This window comes from Pelecanus crispus, chromosome 3 (assembly GCF_030463565.1).
Source record: "Pelecanus crispus isolate bPelCri1 chromosome 3, bPelCri1.pri, whole genome shotgun sequence".
NCBI lineage: Eukaryota > Metazoa > Chordata > Aves > Pelecaniformes > Pelecanidae > Pelecanus > Pelecanus crispus.
In genome coordinates, this window is record NC_134645.1 from 70650906 (window position 1) to 70669607 (window position 18702).

An 18702-nucleotide genomic window follows, 5' to 3' on the forward strand; every position below is an offset into this window, starting at 1 on the left:
AACTTGAGATCACCAGCTTTATACTCTGCAGGAGAGTATAAATGCAGGACTATAAAGACATTTATAGGAAAGACTATTCTTATTTTTGAATATTAGTAACAAATCCTCTACATAAAAGTTACTATGGCTGCATGTAAATAACTTGACATGGAATTTGGACATAACAAGATTTTTAATTTTTCTTCTATACGAATGGACATACCTGATTTCAGGGAATAATCTAATTTATCTCTTTTACACTTAAGAGTGTTAGAGGGGAAGGACACAATGTTAGGGCCTCAACAATTGTAGTTTGTAGATATGGCTGATAAAATCTGTGCATGCCCAATTGATGCAAACTACAGCTACATAGTATTAGTTGTACCAATCATCCATCGTATCAGTTTTTCAGTGGTCTATCATTAATAGCTGAATTCAGGCTAAATCCAAGTGTTAAAAGGGCTGCATTTCTTCTTTCCATAACTACATGTGTTTGCCAGCCATGCAGCCAGGTCTGCAAACTCTTCCCCTGCAGAAAGCCAGGCACTAAACATACATGAAGAATTCTAAACTTAGCATTTGGTAATTACATTTTTCAGAGAAAGCTTATGTTGTGCATTAAGTCCTGCTAGTTTACACAATAAATCAATTTGTCCTATAGGCAAAGATAAAGGTAGCTTTTCTAAAAGGAGTACGTTGCAAAAGGCTCACGCTATGGTGCTGGCTTAGTAATTCAATATTTTTCCCAAGATAGCCCAGAAAATTCTTTCCCTTTCAAAAGTGTTATACACAGCCTCTTTAATCCTGGAGACAGTGCTCTATGGTATGCACACAGGACCAAATTGTTGGCTCCACATCAGCAACATTATAAAAAGCCTTCCCACGCTGGGTAGTCTATGATTGCTTGAAATACACAGCTCTGAAGTAAGTTCACCAAAAGCCATTTGATAGCTTCCTGGTTAAGATCTAGCAATGATGGAAAAAGCAGGGCAAAGCATGTGGAGGTATGGGGAGAAAGGACAGCACACACAGATTAAGAGAAAATAGGGACAATGAGGGGGAAGGGGGAAGGACAAGTAAAGAAGGAGATGAAATGAAAATGTAAATAGGTTTTCACCACTAATTATACAGTAACAACATGTGTAGCAAAATATATTTGTTCTATCTTGCTGTGCTCTATGATCCCCTTCAACAACATCATATAGAGTCTGTTCAACAAACCAAAAATCTCTTTAATACAACTCAAAGCTATCAGTCAATTACTTTTAGCTTCAACATCTCATTAATTTAAAGAATGGTATTTTTATATTTTCACCAGCAATCTCAGGATTAATCAATGCATATTATTGCCATAGGTACGCTGAAATCACCCGGCTACTCATGCTTCATAGGAAAAATAACGAGGGTAACATTTGGGAACTCACAGGCACCCCAATGCTCTCATGCACAATTCTACTAACTGGCATTATGAACACTGGTCCCAAAAGTTTCAGACCTTGCTGACTAGTGTGTGCAGAGTGGGAAGAGTAAAACAAAAAAAAAGAGAGCTGCAAAACAAAAGTATGTGTTTAAATGAGAAGTTGTCCTACTTGGCAATCACAAGCATGTCATCAGTAAGTAAAACCTGTGTAATTCTATTAGGTAGGGAGCAAATTTGGTGGATAATAGATATATAAAACTCGAAGTTGGAAAGGACATCTAACCTATCCTTCAGCCAATGAAGCAATGTTTCTACAGCCCCATTTATTTCTGAATACTGTGTTCAGTCCAGTTTTAAATTATGCAAAAATGAGACTTTGACCATATACCTTCAGAAAGCTCTCTGAGATAATTAGTGATAAAACAGGCATTTATACTTGTCCCTCACCTTTCTGTACTTCAGTTTACTCTGGCTAATGTGGTAAAGATCTAATGCCCACTTTGTTGCATTTTGCCGCTTACCGTTAGACCTGTTTTTCAGCAGTCAATTTCCTTTACAAGAAAACTATCCTTAGTAAATTTAGAGCTCATCATATGTAATTGAAAGATGAGATTAAAAGAAGGGAAGCATTTTTCCTAAGACCTGCTATTAACTTGTCCAGACATCTCACTTTATTCTTCATATGGAGCATAACTAATCTGATGATTTCAGTGTCCCTTTGACCATAACCTGCTTTGATTTGAATTTGAAGATTGCTAGTGAAAATAAATGTGTATGTATCGGTTTCTCAGCTATCTGCAAACGGTATCATTTTTCTCCCACAAGCACTTAAAAAGGGATTAGAGGAGCAGAAAGGAGACAAAGGATGGACAGCGAGGAAAAAGTGTATATAGTGTAGACTCTCTGGGATAGGAACAATTATCTCTATTCCATATTTGTTCATTTTGGTCTGATTGTACTAACAGATCAGTTTGGCATTACACAAATAATGTCATAATAACAAGAACCATTCAGCAGTGGTTATCTTGTATTTGGCATATGACATCTTCATCAAAGCTCCCTTTCAAGTCAGAATACAGCAAAAGCACCCCTTTTCTGATCTTCTAGACTTAATAGCTAAGGAAATAGAACTGTGAAATGGACAGATTTTATTTCTGACAGAGAACATGTGACTGTTACATAAAGTGAGGATAAGGTTAATTCTCTGAGTGGATTTCAGTGCTATTCAGCTGTCACACCAGAGCTTTATTTGTGTATGCAGCATGAGCCAATAGATTGAAGTATTTTTTGTACATTCTTGTATTTAAGGACGTAATGTAAGTATTTTTAAATTCACATTTGTGACTAATTCTGTTAATTAAATGCTGGAAGGAAAATCCCACAAGTACTATACAGAAAAATTGACCCACAGTACAGTAATTGTCCTTTGGGCCTATTCATGGCCAGCTGCTAAACTGTGCCTTACAGAGCACCAACATTTCTAAAGCATTTCTGGTAACCAGGTATTTTATATGTGGATGCATGTGTTTTTAGAAGTTTTTTATTTCAATATAACATCGATATATAATTTGCTGGAGGTACATGAAGGCACACAGAGAAAATAATTCTTAAATTTTCTTCCTATAAATTAAGAAATTCATCCTACACAAAGAATGGATTTTTTTTTTTTTAGAATATGTTAGAGATTTCTAAACAGCCTAAGGCAGGAAAGAACGCTCTCAGTTTGGAACTTAGCAAGAAAAGAGGATTATACCCTAATGACAAGTCCTAAAAGGCAATTTTTTTGTTTTAATACATCATCAGTTCACCTCATTTTCTCTTCTGAAGTCATATTACAGGTTAGTTTTAGAGCCCACAATACTTTAAACATATAGTTTCTGAGTAGATGAGGATGCAAGTTTGAAACAAATGATTCACAGGCTTCGTAAGTATCTCTTCATTACAGGTTTCCAAGGACTTGTATGACTGGCAACAAGCTCCTAGGTACCTGTGTTAATAACAGTGAGTACTGAGATGACACAAGACCATCTAAGACTTTACAGGACCATGAACAAGTATTCTCTGAGAAGTGGGTAACATAGATACTAACACAGCTAGGTAGGACAGTGGAACGCTATTGTATGATAGAACATTAAATGCAATCTTTCAATATCATTAGGGTCTTCCTATGGCTCAGAAGAATTCGACATCCATACCTTGCAGATGCAGGGACCTATGCAAGGGTCAAGATTCACACTGCCTTTCAGTGAGCAGTTGCAGGGCAGGCACTCGGGATATCCTATATAACCCAAGGCACATCTATCGCAGCTCTCTCCTGCATAGCCGGTCTTGCAGTGACAGAAACCAGGCAACATATCTATGGGAAGAGGGAGAAAACATGAGACATATTTGATTTCTCATTATTATTGTTATCAGATATGTATGTTACAGCGCTCAGACTACACCTTTGCTAGATGTAACATAAGGGCATTTACTGTGGGTGAGACCATATGTCTATTTAACTCAGTATCCTGCCTGAGAGACGCCTGAATAAAGCACGTAAGAACAGAGCAAGTATATAGTGATTTGAAGTCTGAGCTTCCAGAAATCTGCATATTAGAGATCTTCTAATCCAAAACTTATCCTTACTTCCTTGCATCTAACAGTCCCTGAAAAACTTCTCTTCCATTAATTCACCTAATTGCCTTTGAACATGCTTTTACTTTCAGAATCCATAAAGCTCCCTAGCAGTAAGTTCCACATTTAGCCATGTGTAGTGTGAAAGAAAACACTGATGTGTTAAACCTGTATTTATTGCCCTCCAATTCTCATATCATAGAAAACAGCAAGTAACCATTCCCTACTCACTTTCTCCATGTCATCTGTGATTTCAATATACCTCTATCATATCCCACATGACATTTTTATTTCATACGCCAAAAACTAAGTGTATTTAATATCTCTTTACACGGAAACCGCCTTGTATGGCTGAAAACCTCTATTGTCCTTCTCTGCTCTGTTTCCAGTTCTAATAAATTATTGAAGGAGAAGGGAGTGCATAGTGTGGACCTATAAATGGTTTGATAATTTTTTCAATTTTGTTTTTTAAACGTCAGTAATATTTCCTAAGGCTTTGTTGACCTTTTCGACTACTGCTGAACCAGCACTGAGCTGATACCTCCAGGGTACAGTACAAGGTAATTCTAAGAGCTGTTTCACAACTGGTAGTGCCCAATTCAGAAATTGCTGTAATCAATGTACAAGTAGAACAACTTCTCTCTGTGTTCTGCTTTTCCTTTAATTGCTACAGAAATTCATCAGTTATTTTACTACCCATCCACTCACTATCTTGAGATCCTTCTGAACATTTTGCAGTTCTTTCATTTTTCTATGCTGAAAGATTTTGTACTTGCTAACTTTGTCACCTTCCTACTCATCCCTTTTCCAGGTTAAATATGAGTATTTTCAACAGTTCATATTGATCATCACTGTGAAAATGGTCCATTTATTCTTTTAACCAAGTCCTAATCCATGAAAGAACCTTTCCTCCTTATTCTATTACAGTTTCTTTCATGGTCTTTGGTGAAGGATCTTGTCAAAACTTTTTGAAAATCAAAATACAATATTAATCAAATGAGCCTTTGTTCACATGTTCGTTGAATCCTTCAAACAGATTCATAAGGCACACTCTACAGAAAACTGATCTTGAGTTTTGCCCATTTTTACCACAGTTCAGAAACGGTATAAATAATTTATTATAGTTCTACTGATTTGCTTGGTACAGAAACCAGACCTTCTGATTCTAGTTTCCTGGAACCCTCTGCCTTTCTTTTACAAACTGGATAAACAGCTTCTATTTATGTAATATTAATGACAGTTTTTAAAAGTACTATAAACTATATTTAATGCTTCAAGCAACTCCATTTTCAACTACATCCAGTAGCCATGGATAAATACAATATATGCCTGATTAATTTTTATTCTTCATTTATCAGCTAAACCTGACACTTCTGTTTGAGTCAGTTCTTCTGACTTGTCCCCATGAACAAAGACTCCCAAGTGGGAAATTCCCTGAGCTCTTCTATTCACTGATACAAAGAATTAATCTAACTTTTCTGCTGTGTCCTTTTCTTTCTCGAGATCTCTGGTTGTAACTTGATTACACCTTAATCATATTTAACTCCTACTGAATTTGAATATCTAGCAGTCTTTTTGATTGTGCTTTATCTGAAGAAGTACTTAGCAACATTTAAGCATCTAGCATATTATTTCTTAAAATATGTGTACATGCTATTAAGAGCATGACTTTCCAGAATCTGTCACAACTTATGTCCTTTTCTATTATCCTCAATTGGATACAACTTCTGCTTTTTCAGGGAGCTTCTTTTTTATTGTTTAAATAGATTTTTTTTTTCTTAGCTTAATTGCATTGCTTGAATCATTTTGAACTAGAGCAATGCATCTTCTCTTAATGTCTAATATGCAGTCTACAAACCCTATGCTTGCCGTTAGCAAGCTTGGATTGTTCATTTTGATTTTCTTTTTAATGGTTTCCTTGTTTTGATTAAGTTGTTTTTTATGGGAGGCCTTCTCATTTCTACAAGAATGTTGAATTTGACTGCCCTTCAAGAGGAGAGTTTTAAACCAGTTCCTCATGCATAAATCCAGGTGTTTCTCTTTTTATGGTTTCTCTAACTAGATGTTTGAAGAAGCAGTCAGCTGCAGGAGTTTTAAATGATATTATCTGTTAATCTATACAGAGATGAAATTCAATGTCTTCTCTAACCTTGCAGCCTCTTTGATCTCCTGTAGCACATCATATTGACTGTCACCTTCTTGATCTATCCTAATTATATACAGAATTTCAGTGCATAAAATTTCTGTGTTACTTACTATCATGAAACCATGTGCTCCATGGGTTTTGATGCCTGTGGCCCAGCTGATTCTCAAATTTCTGAGTTACCTTCCTCTCAACTAGCCACCGGTGAGGCCCCACAGCACAGCAGGCCTCAGGCTCTTTTGTAACCTGGGTCAATGCATCCTAGCTGGACAATCTCGTTTTACAAGAGCAACTTCTGTTCCTTCCAGATGAAAATACCCTGCTATACATCAGGGTTCAGCAGTAAAAGACACATGGAAGTCTAACCCTTTAAAAGTGAGCCAGCCTTATTTGAAAGTTTCAATAACTCATTCTTAGGTCTCACAAGTTAAGTCTTGGCAAACTCAAATTCAATTAAATGTCTCAGTATGGAAAAATTCCCAAATACTCATTTAAACCTATAGTCTCTCCTCCACTGCCCAGTCAGTCCATTTTTTTAGCTCCCCATCAAGAACCATCTCTTCTCCCGCTCTTTCCTTTCTCTGCAGGTAAGGAAGAGGATTGGAAACTCCACTGTCACCAGCCCAGTAATCCCCTTTCTTATGCAGTATACACAGTAGTGGATAACCTTCAGCCCAGCATCTATCAAGAGACCTCATACTCCACAACAGAGAGAGGAAGGCGTAGAGACTACTAACTGTCATATATTCTTCCAGCTCTTATGCTTGTTGATAGGGTTAGTCTGTATATCTTATTTGGCTCAATGCCTTCTTTCATTTACAGCACTTGCAATATCTAGGCTCTCATTGTATTACACAGTATGTAAGTTCCTGTCAGTGTCTCACTGGTTATCTTTGACCGGGCTTCTGTAGTGCATATGTAGTGCATATTATGTCAACAGCCTATTACATTTCAATTTAGGGCAGATGTTTCAGGTCTGTCTTTTGTTGTTGTTGTAATTAACATTTCAGCAGAAGCACATAGAATCATAGAATCATCGAATGCTTTGGGTTGGAAGGGACCTTTAGAGACCATCTAGCCCAACCCCCATGCAGTGAGCAGGGACAGCTTTAACCGGATCAGGTTGCTCAGAGCCCCGTCCAACCTGACCTTGAAAGTTTCTAGGGATGGGGCCTCCACTACCTCGCTGGGCAACCTGTTCCAGTGCTTCACCACCCTCATTGTAAAAAATTGCTTCCTTATATCCACTCTAAATCTATGCCCCTTTTGTTTAAAACCATTACTTCTTGTCCTGTCACAACAGGCCTTGCTAAAAAGATTGTCCCATCCTTACTATAGGCCCCCTTTAAGTCCTGAAAGGCCGCAATAAGGTTTCCTCACAGCCTTCTTCTTCTCCAGGCTGAACAAACCCAACTCTCGCAGCCTGTCCTCGTAGGAGAGGTGCTCCGGCCCTCGGATCATTTTTGTGGCCCTCCTCTGGACCTGCTCCAGAGCTGGGTGCAGTACTCCAGGTGGGGTCTCACCAGAGCAGAGTAGAGGGGCAGAATCACCTCCCTCAACCCGCTGGCCACGTTTCTTTTGATGCAGCCCAGGATATGGTTGGCTTTCTGGGCTGCAAGCGCACATTGCCAGTTCATGTCCAGCTTTTCATCCACCAGTACCCCCAAGTCCTTCTCCGCAGGGCTGCTCTCAATCCCTTCATCCCCCAGCCTGTACTGATATTGGGGGTTGCCCCATCCCAGGTGCAGGACCTTGCACTTGGCCTTGTTGAACCTCATGAGGTTCACACAGGCCCACCTCTCCAGCTTGCCCAGGTCCCTTTGGATGACATCTTGTCTCGCATCTTCTTTTGCTTTTGTTCTATTACTTCATAGGCCTTGTTTGAATAGGACTTTATTTGCTGAAGATGTTATTCCCTGTTTTCTACCTGAATATTATCAGTCCTATATTTGAGTTTATAGAGGCTTTGAAAGTTCATCCTAGAGGGTGAGTCATCTTGAAACATAAGTTTGATCAGTCAGTTTTCTCCCAGCCTACCAGTCTTTCAAAATTGCACAAAAATAAATGCATGCAAAAGCACACACCAGACCCTTGGAAAAACTTACAATCGCAGGACTGGCCTCTGCCATTTTCACTCCTGCTCAACAGTGTATAAATTCAAAAAATGATCTCATGGAAGTCAGCGGGACTGCTTGCTGAGCAAAGTACTATGAAGCCTGAATAAAGATGGAGATGTCTGGACCTTATTTATCCTACAACCTCTGAGAAAGTTTTTCAGCAAAAATAAGCATCTGTCATTGGAATTAAAACTTCACTGCATGACAGCATGTAGTGAAGACTGAGACACAAAAGTCTAACAGTTTCCAAACCTCACAGCTCTTGCAGGTGCTTAAAAGACAAGTAAAATGGCTATTTGTTAAAATCTAGCCACTACAAGAGTACTGATTCACTGAGAAAGCCTAATTAGTGGAGTACAGAGTAGTTCTGAAAGCATAGGTTCTACCTTCACTTCTGTACGGACAATTGTAAGTGATCACAATATCAGCAATGGTCAAATTTACCTATTATTGGGATGGATTGGACATAGGTGGACAAGTTCTGTTTTAAAATTACTGCCTTTCAGTTACAAAACCTAGAGACATTTTCATCAGTTTATTTTATCAATACCATAGTTTGCAAACATGCTATGATTTATTATAAGTTTCTGCCTCTATCTTTTCTATATTGCTTATGAACATATCATATAACATTACTGTGAAAGAATATTTGAAAAGCATTCTTGAGGATTCAAACCCCAAAATATACTATACAAGCTATAATAATAATATTTCATTTCAGAATGCCGAGTGAAACATGTGAGGACAAAGTTATACTAGGCTGATCAAAATATACATGCTTAATACACAAAAATACTTATTTTTCTCCTGAAACGATGCCTGGTCAATTATAAAGTGACTCCTTCATGCCCTTCTCTTATCTACCGAAACCTGATGATGACTACAGGATGCAGTCACTTAAATCCTCTTGTTGCACTTAATGTACCAGTTATTATGGTATTTGCTACAATTTTCCATTTTAATTGTTGTTTACCTACAGTACTCAAGCACAGAGAGAATGTACAGCCTGCAGCTTTATTTTCCTTGAGAACTGTTCACGGTGACTTTATATCCCCAGTGATTTTCCTTATTATTATACTTCCATTTTAGTTTAATGTTTTTAATCTTCCTGACTCATTTGCTTACCACACATTTAAAAAGCATACTCCCATCTTACACCAAGCAAACAATTTATCCTTAAACAACCAGCCAGCAAACTCTGAGATGTATTTCAACCTACCCAGTGTGTATTCATTCTGGTTCACAGGTGAATGGATAGATTCCTTCAGACAGATCATGCTTTCCAGCCTTTCCTTTATGAAGACTCCCCAGTGCTTCAAACCCAACTGCTGCCCAGGGTGAGCAGTGTACAGTAAAAAGAATTTTATCAGGGTATTGAATATAAATTTGAGGGGGAAAAAAGGTAAAAAGTGATCTGCTTTCAGCATAATTTTATGCTAAAAATTACATCCAGACCTGCTCTTGATTCTAACACAACCTCTTCCAACACCACAAAAATCTTTTGTTAAAAGAAATATTAAAAAGGCTTTTTCTTTTAAATAGCATTACGGTGTCTTTTGTGTTGAATAAGGCGTTACAGTCACAAATCTGGCCTGCTGGTCCAAACACTATAATCAAACATAATGTGCAAGAAGTAAACAATTTTCCTAATGTGTTGGAACCTTATTTAGGACAACAAGAAGTAAAGAAAAGCAAATAAAGAGAAAGAACAAGCAGCAAAGAACAGGACCATTGTAGGCAGAATGACTACAAACCCCGTTTATGTGTAGAGCTGACTTATTTTTGTTCTTGTGGTCTTAAAATAGGTATATAAAGTAAGATAAATATCCGAACTGTCCTACGGCCACTGTCTAGACAGTGCAAACTGTCCACTTCTCACTGGGCTCCCAGGACTGAGCAGGACACAGACAACTGGTTTCAGGAACAAATGCATGGATTACTTTGGGGAGGGAATTCCATATATGACGCCTGCTACCTAAATAACAATTGTTGCACTTGTCATATATAAGAAGTAGTTTAAACACACCAAATAACCTCTACAGTAAATAAGTTTGAAAAAGGAGACATCAATGGGTTTAAAAAGCAATAAAGGAAAAAAATTACTTCATATGTTACAAACAGCAGATTCAACAGAGATTAAGAATACTCTAAGGTGCTCAAAAGCAACAGGCCTCTAACCAATTGCAGCTGAATGGGTTAAGTTTCAGGAAGATCAGGAGAAGCTGGTTACAGTCAAGACAGAAAATGATGACAGTTTTAATTTTGTGAAGAGAACAGAAGAACTCTCTGGTTCTTGGGACGGGAGGAACTGCTGAGATATGAAACTTGTTTGAATGCCTAGGACTAGATGAGCAGGACTGGCCACTTGCCAAGGAAAGTAAAAGGAGGCAAAACAGAGATAGATAATCCAATTTTTGGGTATGTTATCTTCAAGATGGCAGCATGACACATTTCTTGATTTATGAGAAAGACACAGTTAATAATCTTTAGATTAGATGGATGGAGACAATAGAGAAAAGGCAAGAAAGGAAAGGAGGGGTCCAAACAGGAGCTTTATTCTCTTCCTAGAGAGGTCCAGAAAAAAGGCAAGAGAAGAAATTACCAGAAAGAAGATCAGAGGCTTAAAAAGGCAGAAGGAGATACAGGAAGCCAGACATTAAAGCACAGTACCACCCAGTCAGACTTAGAAAGTGTAAACAGATTTAGAAAGCAACTACAAGATGGTTTAGATCTGTTGAATGCTCAGAGGCAAGAATAAGACATTATGAGAGCTCCTAATGACACTATTACTGACAACCAAACAAGATGGAAAAACGTCTTTATCTTTTTGCTTCCCTCTTCCCGTGAGAGAAGAGCTGACAGCCTATTAACTGCCTTTCAGCTGCCAGGAGAATGACCCACACCAGTGGCCAGCACGGAAGGTGTGAAAAGAAAGACTGCAGCAGTAACAGATAGGAACTGAGACACCAAGCAGCTGCTTAACACACAGGTGGGACATTGCATTTCTTTGAATTAATCATTCTTCCATCTCAAAATCATAGTCTCAGTATTTTACAAAAGCACTGAATGTCAGTAGTGGCAACCGTCTGAAAAAAAGTTGTCCTGTTTAATAGTGTTCTTTGCTGTATTAAGGCTGTCATCTGTAACCTGTACACTCTCACCCACAGGTTTGGTACAGGCATCACACAGTCTTGCTGTGTTCTTTCCATCTTTGGGATTCATCCTCTCTTCTGCTTCAACTTTCTCTCCTACCAATCCATGTGATATACTGTACTGGGTGTCCATGCCCAGGCGCTGGCAGCGACGGGGGCTGCAGGGACACCTCTGCAAGGAGTGTCCAGGTGTGCCCGGTGCTGGTTCCAGGCAGCTCCAGTGGGCCCACTGCAGGGCACAGCTGAGCCCCGCAGCCAAGATGGGTCAGAGAAGGTCAGAGGAGAAGGAGGGGGAGGAGTTGCTCCAGGCACTGGAGCAGAGATTCCCCTGCAGCCCCTGGAAGAGACTATGGTGGAGCAGATATCCACACTGCACACTATGGAAGACCCCATGAAGGAACAGGTGGATATTTCCTGGAAGAACACACATGGTGGAGCAGATTTTTTTCCTAAAGGATGGCACCCTGTGGGAAGGACCCACGCTGGAGCCGGGGCAAAGTGTGAGGAGAAAGGAGCGTCAGAGAGGAGCCATCATGACCACAACCCCATTCCCCATCCCCCTGCACCATTTGTGGTAGGGGGGAAGGAGGTAGAGGAGTTGGGAATGAAGGAGTGAGGTTGAGCCTGGGAAAAAAAAAAAAGAAGGAGGTAGGGGCGGAAGGTTTTTTTTTAATTTTTGTCTTTGTTTATCGCTATCTGAATCTATTTAAATTGGCAATAAGTTAAATTAATTTTCCCCAAGTCGAGTCTGTTTTGCCCATGACAGTAATTGGTAAGCAATCTACTGCTCTTTACCTTGACCCGTGAGCTGCTTCATCTTATTTTCTCCCCCTGTCCTGCTGAGAAGGGCAGTGAGAGAGTGGCTGGGTGGGCAGCTGCAGCTGGCCAAGGTCAACCCACCCACCATATATACCACTGTGACAGTAACCACTATCATTTTATTAAACTGATATAATCAGTACATGGTTGTTACAGTAGATTTTACACCTCTGGGCCCTGTATTTACATCTCTGCTATGCTGCTTTGTTATGTTCCATTGATCTCAATTTCAAAAAAGATTGCTACAACATCTCTTGTCAATAAATTGTAATTAGCCCAATTAAAACACCTCTTAAGAACTGACCTTGAGTTTTGTTGTTATCTTCCTACAGTATTTTCAGAAGTTTGTCAACAAAAGAACCAGAAAAATATGGCAATCCATTGTTTCCAAAGCACAAGGAAGCAGTTTATTCTCTATTTGAAGATAGCTTTTACAGGGCTATGGTAAACAGCTTGCAATCCTACATTAATAATACAGATGGCACATAAATATGACACCTTTCAAACAGATTTTTTTTCTACAGCTATATGCTGAGAGAGGAAAAGAGATTAAAACATTATGGTTGTACTAGTTTCAATCTCTGCTGTAAAAGAAGAAAGCTCTTTAAAGCCAAAATTCTCCAATACATTCCATGGGGAATACTCTTCCAAACATGCTCAAGTTTGCAAGCCATGAATCTGAAAGAAGCCTCAGCAAATTTGGGAATATAAAAACTGAGTTTCCAAAGAAAAGAATCAGAAGAATGCAGGTGGATTATTGTTTGCATGAGTAAACTTTAAAAAAAGTGTTGTTGTTTTTTTTTTTTAAGAGATATCACAAATATGTTTCAGCCTTTCTTTGACCATTGCTGAACTGAAGCTTTAACATCACTGTCTTTTAGAGATCTTACCTCCTTCTGCATGTTTCTCATCTTTGACACAGGTATCATGTAAAGACCCATTTGGATCACAGGAACATGGCTGGCATGGATCTGGGCTATCTGGCAATACCTATAAAAACAGAGAGATTAATATAATAATTGGAAACTTTTATTTACTTCTTAAACAAAAAGTAGGAGAGAATGACTTCTGTGTAAGTAGCTTGCACTTTAACAAAAATGAGATGGTTGCCAAACTTAGCCCATGTAGTCTAGGCATTAAAGTTACATTTTGGATTTTTATTTAGAAACATGTAAGTGATTTAGGTACAAATAACTTTTCAACTAAAAAAACAGGTGTAGAGATAATAATAGGCTTTGTATAATTAAAATCAATAAATGTAATGAAGCAGATTTTAAGCATTCACTACCTAAAGTAACACTGACAAATAGTTCAGTTGTTCTGGTCAACATGATTCCAAAAACTAACTAAAGTTAGTTAGTCAGTAACTGAACAAAAACGGTAAATGAAGAAAAGTGAACATTAGACAATGGAACAATTTCCTTTTGTTCTTGAAAAGGTTACCTCAACCAAACTTAAACTTCAGTCTAACATCACACTGGGAATATAATGTAGGCGTTCTCCATGAAATAGGTATATACACATACTATAGATACACACGCATATATATAAAATCCCTATTAGTTGGATGATAAGGTGATTCAGAGGAAAAAATCAAGTGCCCTGCTGTCGAAGAGATCAGCATTCCTCTTCTCAGGCTCTAAGGCTAAAACCAGTATATCAGGGAGAATGTAATTATTGTTATTTGCTGATGTTTTCCGTGTTTGAGGATTGAAAACCAATCAGCCTACAGGCCATGATTTACCAAACTGAAACTATATAAAATATTTAAGCACCCACTAATAGTGTAGCTGTCTAAAGCACAGGCACAGCCCATATTGGCAATACAACCTAATACAAGATTCATCTTCTGACAGCTTCAACTTAGATGAAAATACAGCCTTATACGATGAAACACAAAAACCAATTCCCGCTGTACTGAAAATGAAAGGCATTCATGAGACGCTATAGAATTTCAGCAGTTATTAATTCTACATTACATTTAAAAATAAAAATTACAGGCTCTCTTTCTCCAATATCAAATATAGCAATATTTCTTTGATCTTTGATAACAAATCTTGAAATTCATTACTAAGGCAAAAGTTCTGTTTACTGGACCACATCCTCCTTTAAATTAAATTGAAATACAAGCTGGAGACCCTGACCTCAAGTGCATTCCTTCATATCCACACAATTCACTTTCATATTTCTGTGAGCGTTAACTTTACAGATTTCCAGCTGTGAAAATCAACTACTACACTGTCAGAATTAGAAGTTAACCTTCACAAAATGGCAGTCCAAACTGTGTCATCTGGTTTTAATAACTTAACTCCCCATGCTGAAGTGATGGTTTGAATGCCGAGCTTTACAGTAAAATGACAACAGAACACACGTTTACCCCTTTAGGTCTGAAGTAACCATCGACGCAGGTCTCGCAGTTTATGCCACCAGTGTGGCGTGTGCAATTCACACACACTCCACCCCCAATGTATTCTCCATGGACATTCAAACTCTGATTTCTGTCTGCAACATCCTGATCATAGTAACACTCCTCAGTCTTTCCATGGCAGTTGCATGCTAAAAGAGAAGGAACTGTGTTAGCAAAAACTTTCCAGCTGGAAATGCCACACTGTTACTAAGGTATTAAAACGATTTGTTTAACATTTTATCATTGGTGCTGTGTACATTGTAACCGACAGCACATCCAAGCATTAATTTACTACTTCAGTTGTGTCAAGTAATGTGGTCCCATCACAAACACAGTGGAATTCTGTATATTGTATTTTTTTCTCAATGTTTCGTCTGGGGGAGTATGGAAGTTAACAGATATAGCCTATGTTCTTCCTCTTTTGTTTTCGGGGTTTTTTCCTGTTTAAATTGATAGTCCAGAAACCTTTTGATGGTTGCACACACCCACAGTTCATGAAAGAGTCAGCTAATTTAAAATACAAGAGGAATTATAAAGAAAGCAGCAGAACGGGATGAGCAAATTAAAATAATTCCCATGAAAGCTGAAATACATCCAAAAAACACTTGATTTGCACATATACATATAAGAACTGGGTCAGAACAAGGAGATTCCCAGTCTTAAAACTTCTTTAGATATTCAGATTTGAACTCTTAGGCTTCAGGTCCACATGCAGGAGAGCTAATCTAAGAGAGGTAGCGCTCTCTCTCCCTTCCCCTGTGGTATTAAAACATTCATTTTCACATAAAGAGAAATTCAAAGCTCGTCAACATTGTAAGGAGTCATTCTCCTCACATCTGAACCAGATCCCAGGGAACTGTTTCCGCCATGAAAGTACAACAATTCACTGAGGGCTGAACAGGGTGGCCGAGCCCAGAGAGTTGTGGTAAATGGAGTTAAGTCCAGTTGGCGGCCAGTCACGAGCAGTGTTCCCCAGGGCTCTGTTTTGGGGCCAGCCTTGTTTAATATCTTTATCGATGATCTGGATGAGGGGATTGAGTGCACCCTCAGTAAGTTTGCAGATGACACCAAATTGGGTGGGAGTGTCGATCTGCTGGAGGGTAGGATGGCCCTGCAGAGGGACCTGGACAGGCTGGACCGATGGGCCAAGGCCAACTGTATGAGGTTCAACAAGGCCAAGTGCTGGGTCCTGCACTTCGGGCACAACAACCCCATGCAACGCTACAGGCTTGGGGAGGAGTGGCTGGAAGCTGCCTGGCCAAAAAGGACCTGGGGGTGTTGGCAGACATCTGGCTGAACATGAGCCAGCAGTGTGCCCAGGTGGCCAAGAAGGCCAACAGCATCCTGGCTTGTATCAGGAATAGTGTGGCCAGCAGGAGCAGGGAGGTGATTGTTCCCCTGTACTTGGCACTGGTGAGGCTGCACCTGGAATACTGTGTCCAGTTTTGGGCCCCTCAATACAAGAAAGACATTGAGGTGCTGGAGCGTGTCCAGAGAAGGGCAACGAAGCTGGTGAAGGGTCTGGAGCACAGGCCTTATGAGGAGCGGCTGAGGGAACTGGGGTTGTTTAGCCTGGAGAAGAGGAGGCTGAGGGGAGACCTTATCGCTCTCTACAACTACCTGAAAGGAGGTTGTAGTGAGGTGGGTGTTGGTCTCTTCTCCCATGTAGTTAACAATAGGACGAGAGGAAATGGGCTCAAGCTGCACCAGGGGATGTTTAGGTTGGAAATTAGGAAAAATTTCTTCACGGAAAGGGTAGTCAGGCATTGGAAGAGGCTGCCCAGAGAGGTGGTGGAGTCCCCATCCCTGAAGTGTTCAAAAAACGTGTAGACGTGGCACTTCGGGACATGGTTTAGTCTAGTCTACCCTTGATTGGTTTAGTGTGGACTTGGTAGTGTAGGTTAATGGTTGGACTGGATGATCTTAAAGGTCTTTTCCAGCCTAAATGATTCTATGTTTCTATTCTATGATTCTAAGTGTCTCTTAAAAAATAAACTTGAAAATAAATGTGCCCTGATTTCACTCCAGAATGCATTCCCAGTACAGACACAGTCCCTACTGAAAAAAAGACCTCTATAACCAAAGTTTACAGCACAAAAATAAGCAATTACTACTTTTAATATGGGGATATCTGTTTGTTTATTTTTAACCACTCATGATAAAACTATAGCTGCAATCCTACAATTGAATAAACACTTACATGTAACGGAGCTCTAGATTTTATTATGTTCATAAATATAAGTGGCATGTGAGCGTCAGAAGTAAGATGTTAAAGTTCAATTATAACTATCCTTACTACAATAAATCTGAAAATGAAATTCCCACCCTGTGGGGAGGTGATATTTCAAGGTGTGTTTTCATTCCATGTTGGAAAACTAGATATATTGTTTGTTCCATTAAAAAAATCAGAAACTAAAATTGCATTTTGATCATGTGAAAGTATTTTGTTTCAGCAAGGCTAAACACCATAATGTATAAAAGTGGCATTTATACAAAAACCATGCCATTAAAGTTTAATATAATGAAAAATCTGCAAAAAAGATTTTTTACTTATCAGGATACAGTCCTGTTATTTTATCAAAACAAAAATACCATAATCATAAAAATTAAACAAGTCAAAATGATTTTTTATACATTATTCCATCAATATCAGCACGTTACAATAAAATATTCTGAGTTCAATAAAACCACAATTCTACATGTAATTTTCCTGTTAAGTCTTTTGAGCCAGTCTAAGTAAGTGACCAACAACTGATTCATAAACAAACGTAGTTAGAAATAAAATTAATTGCAAAATCATGTATGACCCGATTTCAGTTTTCACCAGCATTTGCAATAAACTTTCTCTTCTGTACCACTTTCAACTTACGTTCACATTCATGCTTAACCAAGAAAGTGCCAGCATGCCAAGGCTTTTGATTGAAACCAGGACAACACCGATCACATGTCTCTCCGCATGTGTTGTGCTCACACTGACAGACGGATTTCTAATTTAAAAGAAAAACAAATATTTACAAAATGTGATGATTTGAAGAATCTGTCCACATATGTAATCTGCACTCCAGTTCAAATTATGAAAACATTAAGAATGGCTATACTCTGTAATTCCTCTGTTTATTCATTTTTATTCATTTATGTATCCTGCATTCACCACGTGAGAGACAAAGGAGTGTGTTTAACTTCTGTATCTCTATTTTAAGAAAACAGCCATGATGCAAAGGAACATAGTTGGCCAGAGAATCTAAGGAGAATCTAAGAATGTAGGAGAATCTAATTCCAACTGGCTGAAGAAAGGAGGATGGGAGAATGAAAGTCCCCCAATACAGCAAATAACCCAAAGTGCTGGTAGCCCTCAGATACAGCTTCACGTTACAGGAAAACTGATCTGGCAGCTGGCTTACACTAGGAGGAGGGAGCCATTCTCCGCCCTTCCCTTAGATGCAGCAATCCTGCAGCTTCAGAGTGAAATCAATTCTGTTGCCTGATGCAATAAAAATTGGCTTTTCTTTTAACTTCAGCATCATTTTTTTACTGGATGAGTCAACTCATCATGCAACGTTCTAACTGTGTAACTAATTCTATGTGAGGGATAGCAGGAGTTTTTAAACTAGTAAGAAATGAGAGCAGGACCAGCCTTTCAGTCACTTTTCAGTTCCTCAGCAGATCACCTCAGTCCCAGCTTAGTCCCAGCATGAAAATATTGCTTTAGGGAACACCCAAACTCTCTGAGCCACAGAAGCAGCTTGGAAAAGATAAAAGAAGCTCTAGTTTGGAGAAATGAGGAGCAAAAATTGCCTTCCCAATAGTTATTCAGTGCAGGGGATTCTCTGTGGTCCTTGTGAAGCCACTCAAGCTCAAAGCAGCAAGGTAACCTGGAGAAATTCTATGGCTCACAGGACAAAGCACAAATCTTGCAAAACAAGGTTAAGTCAAGGAATGCTTCAGAAAAGCAAGGCAGGAAATTCAAGCAAGTTTATTCTTTGCAATGCTAGGGGAAAGATTCATTGTACTAACAACTACAGTCATGATGTTCATAAGCCAAAGCCCAC

The 18702-nt window shown here is 39.0% G+C and overlaps 1 protein-coding gene across 1 annotated transcript in view; it reads right to left on the reverse strand.

The window, feature by feature from the left end:
• Nucleotides 1–18702, reverse strand: part of LAMA2 (laminin subunit alpha 2) — a 290911-nt gene that overhangs the window by 218240 nt on the left and 53969 nt on the right. Inside the window, exons 7-10 of the mRNA XM_075707711.1 lie at nucleotides 17523–17640; nucleotides 14624–14802; nucleotides 13137–13236; nucleotides 3595–3755 (exon numbers count right to left, since the gene is read on the reverse strand). Of these exons, the coding sequence (XP_075563826.1) occupies nucleotides 3595–3755; nucleotides 13137–13236; nucleotides 14624–14802; nucleotides 17523–17640 (558 nt within the window). The remainder of the gene's footprint in view (nucleotides 1–3594; nucleotides 3756–13136; nucleotides 13237–14623; nucleotides 14803–17522; nucleotides 17641–18702) is intronic.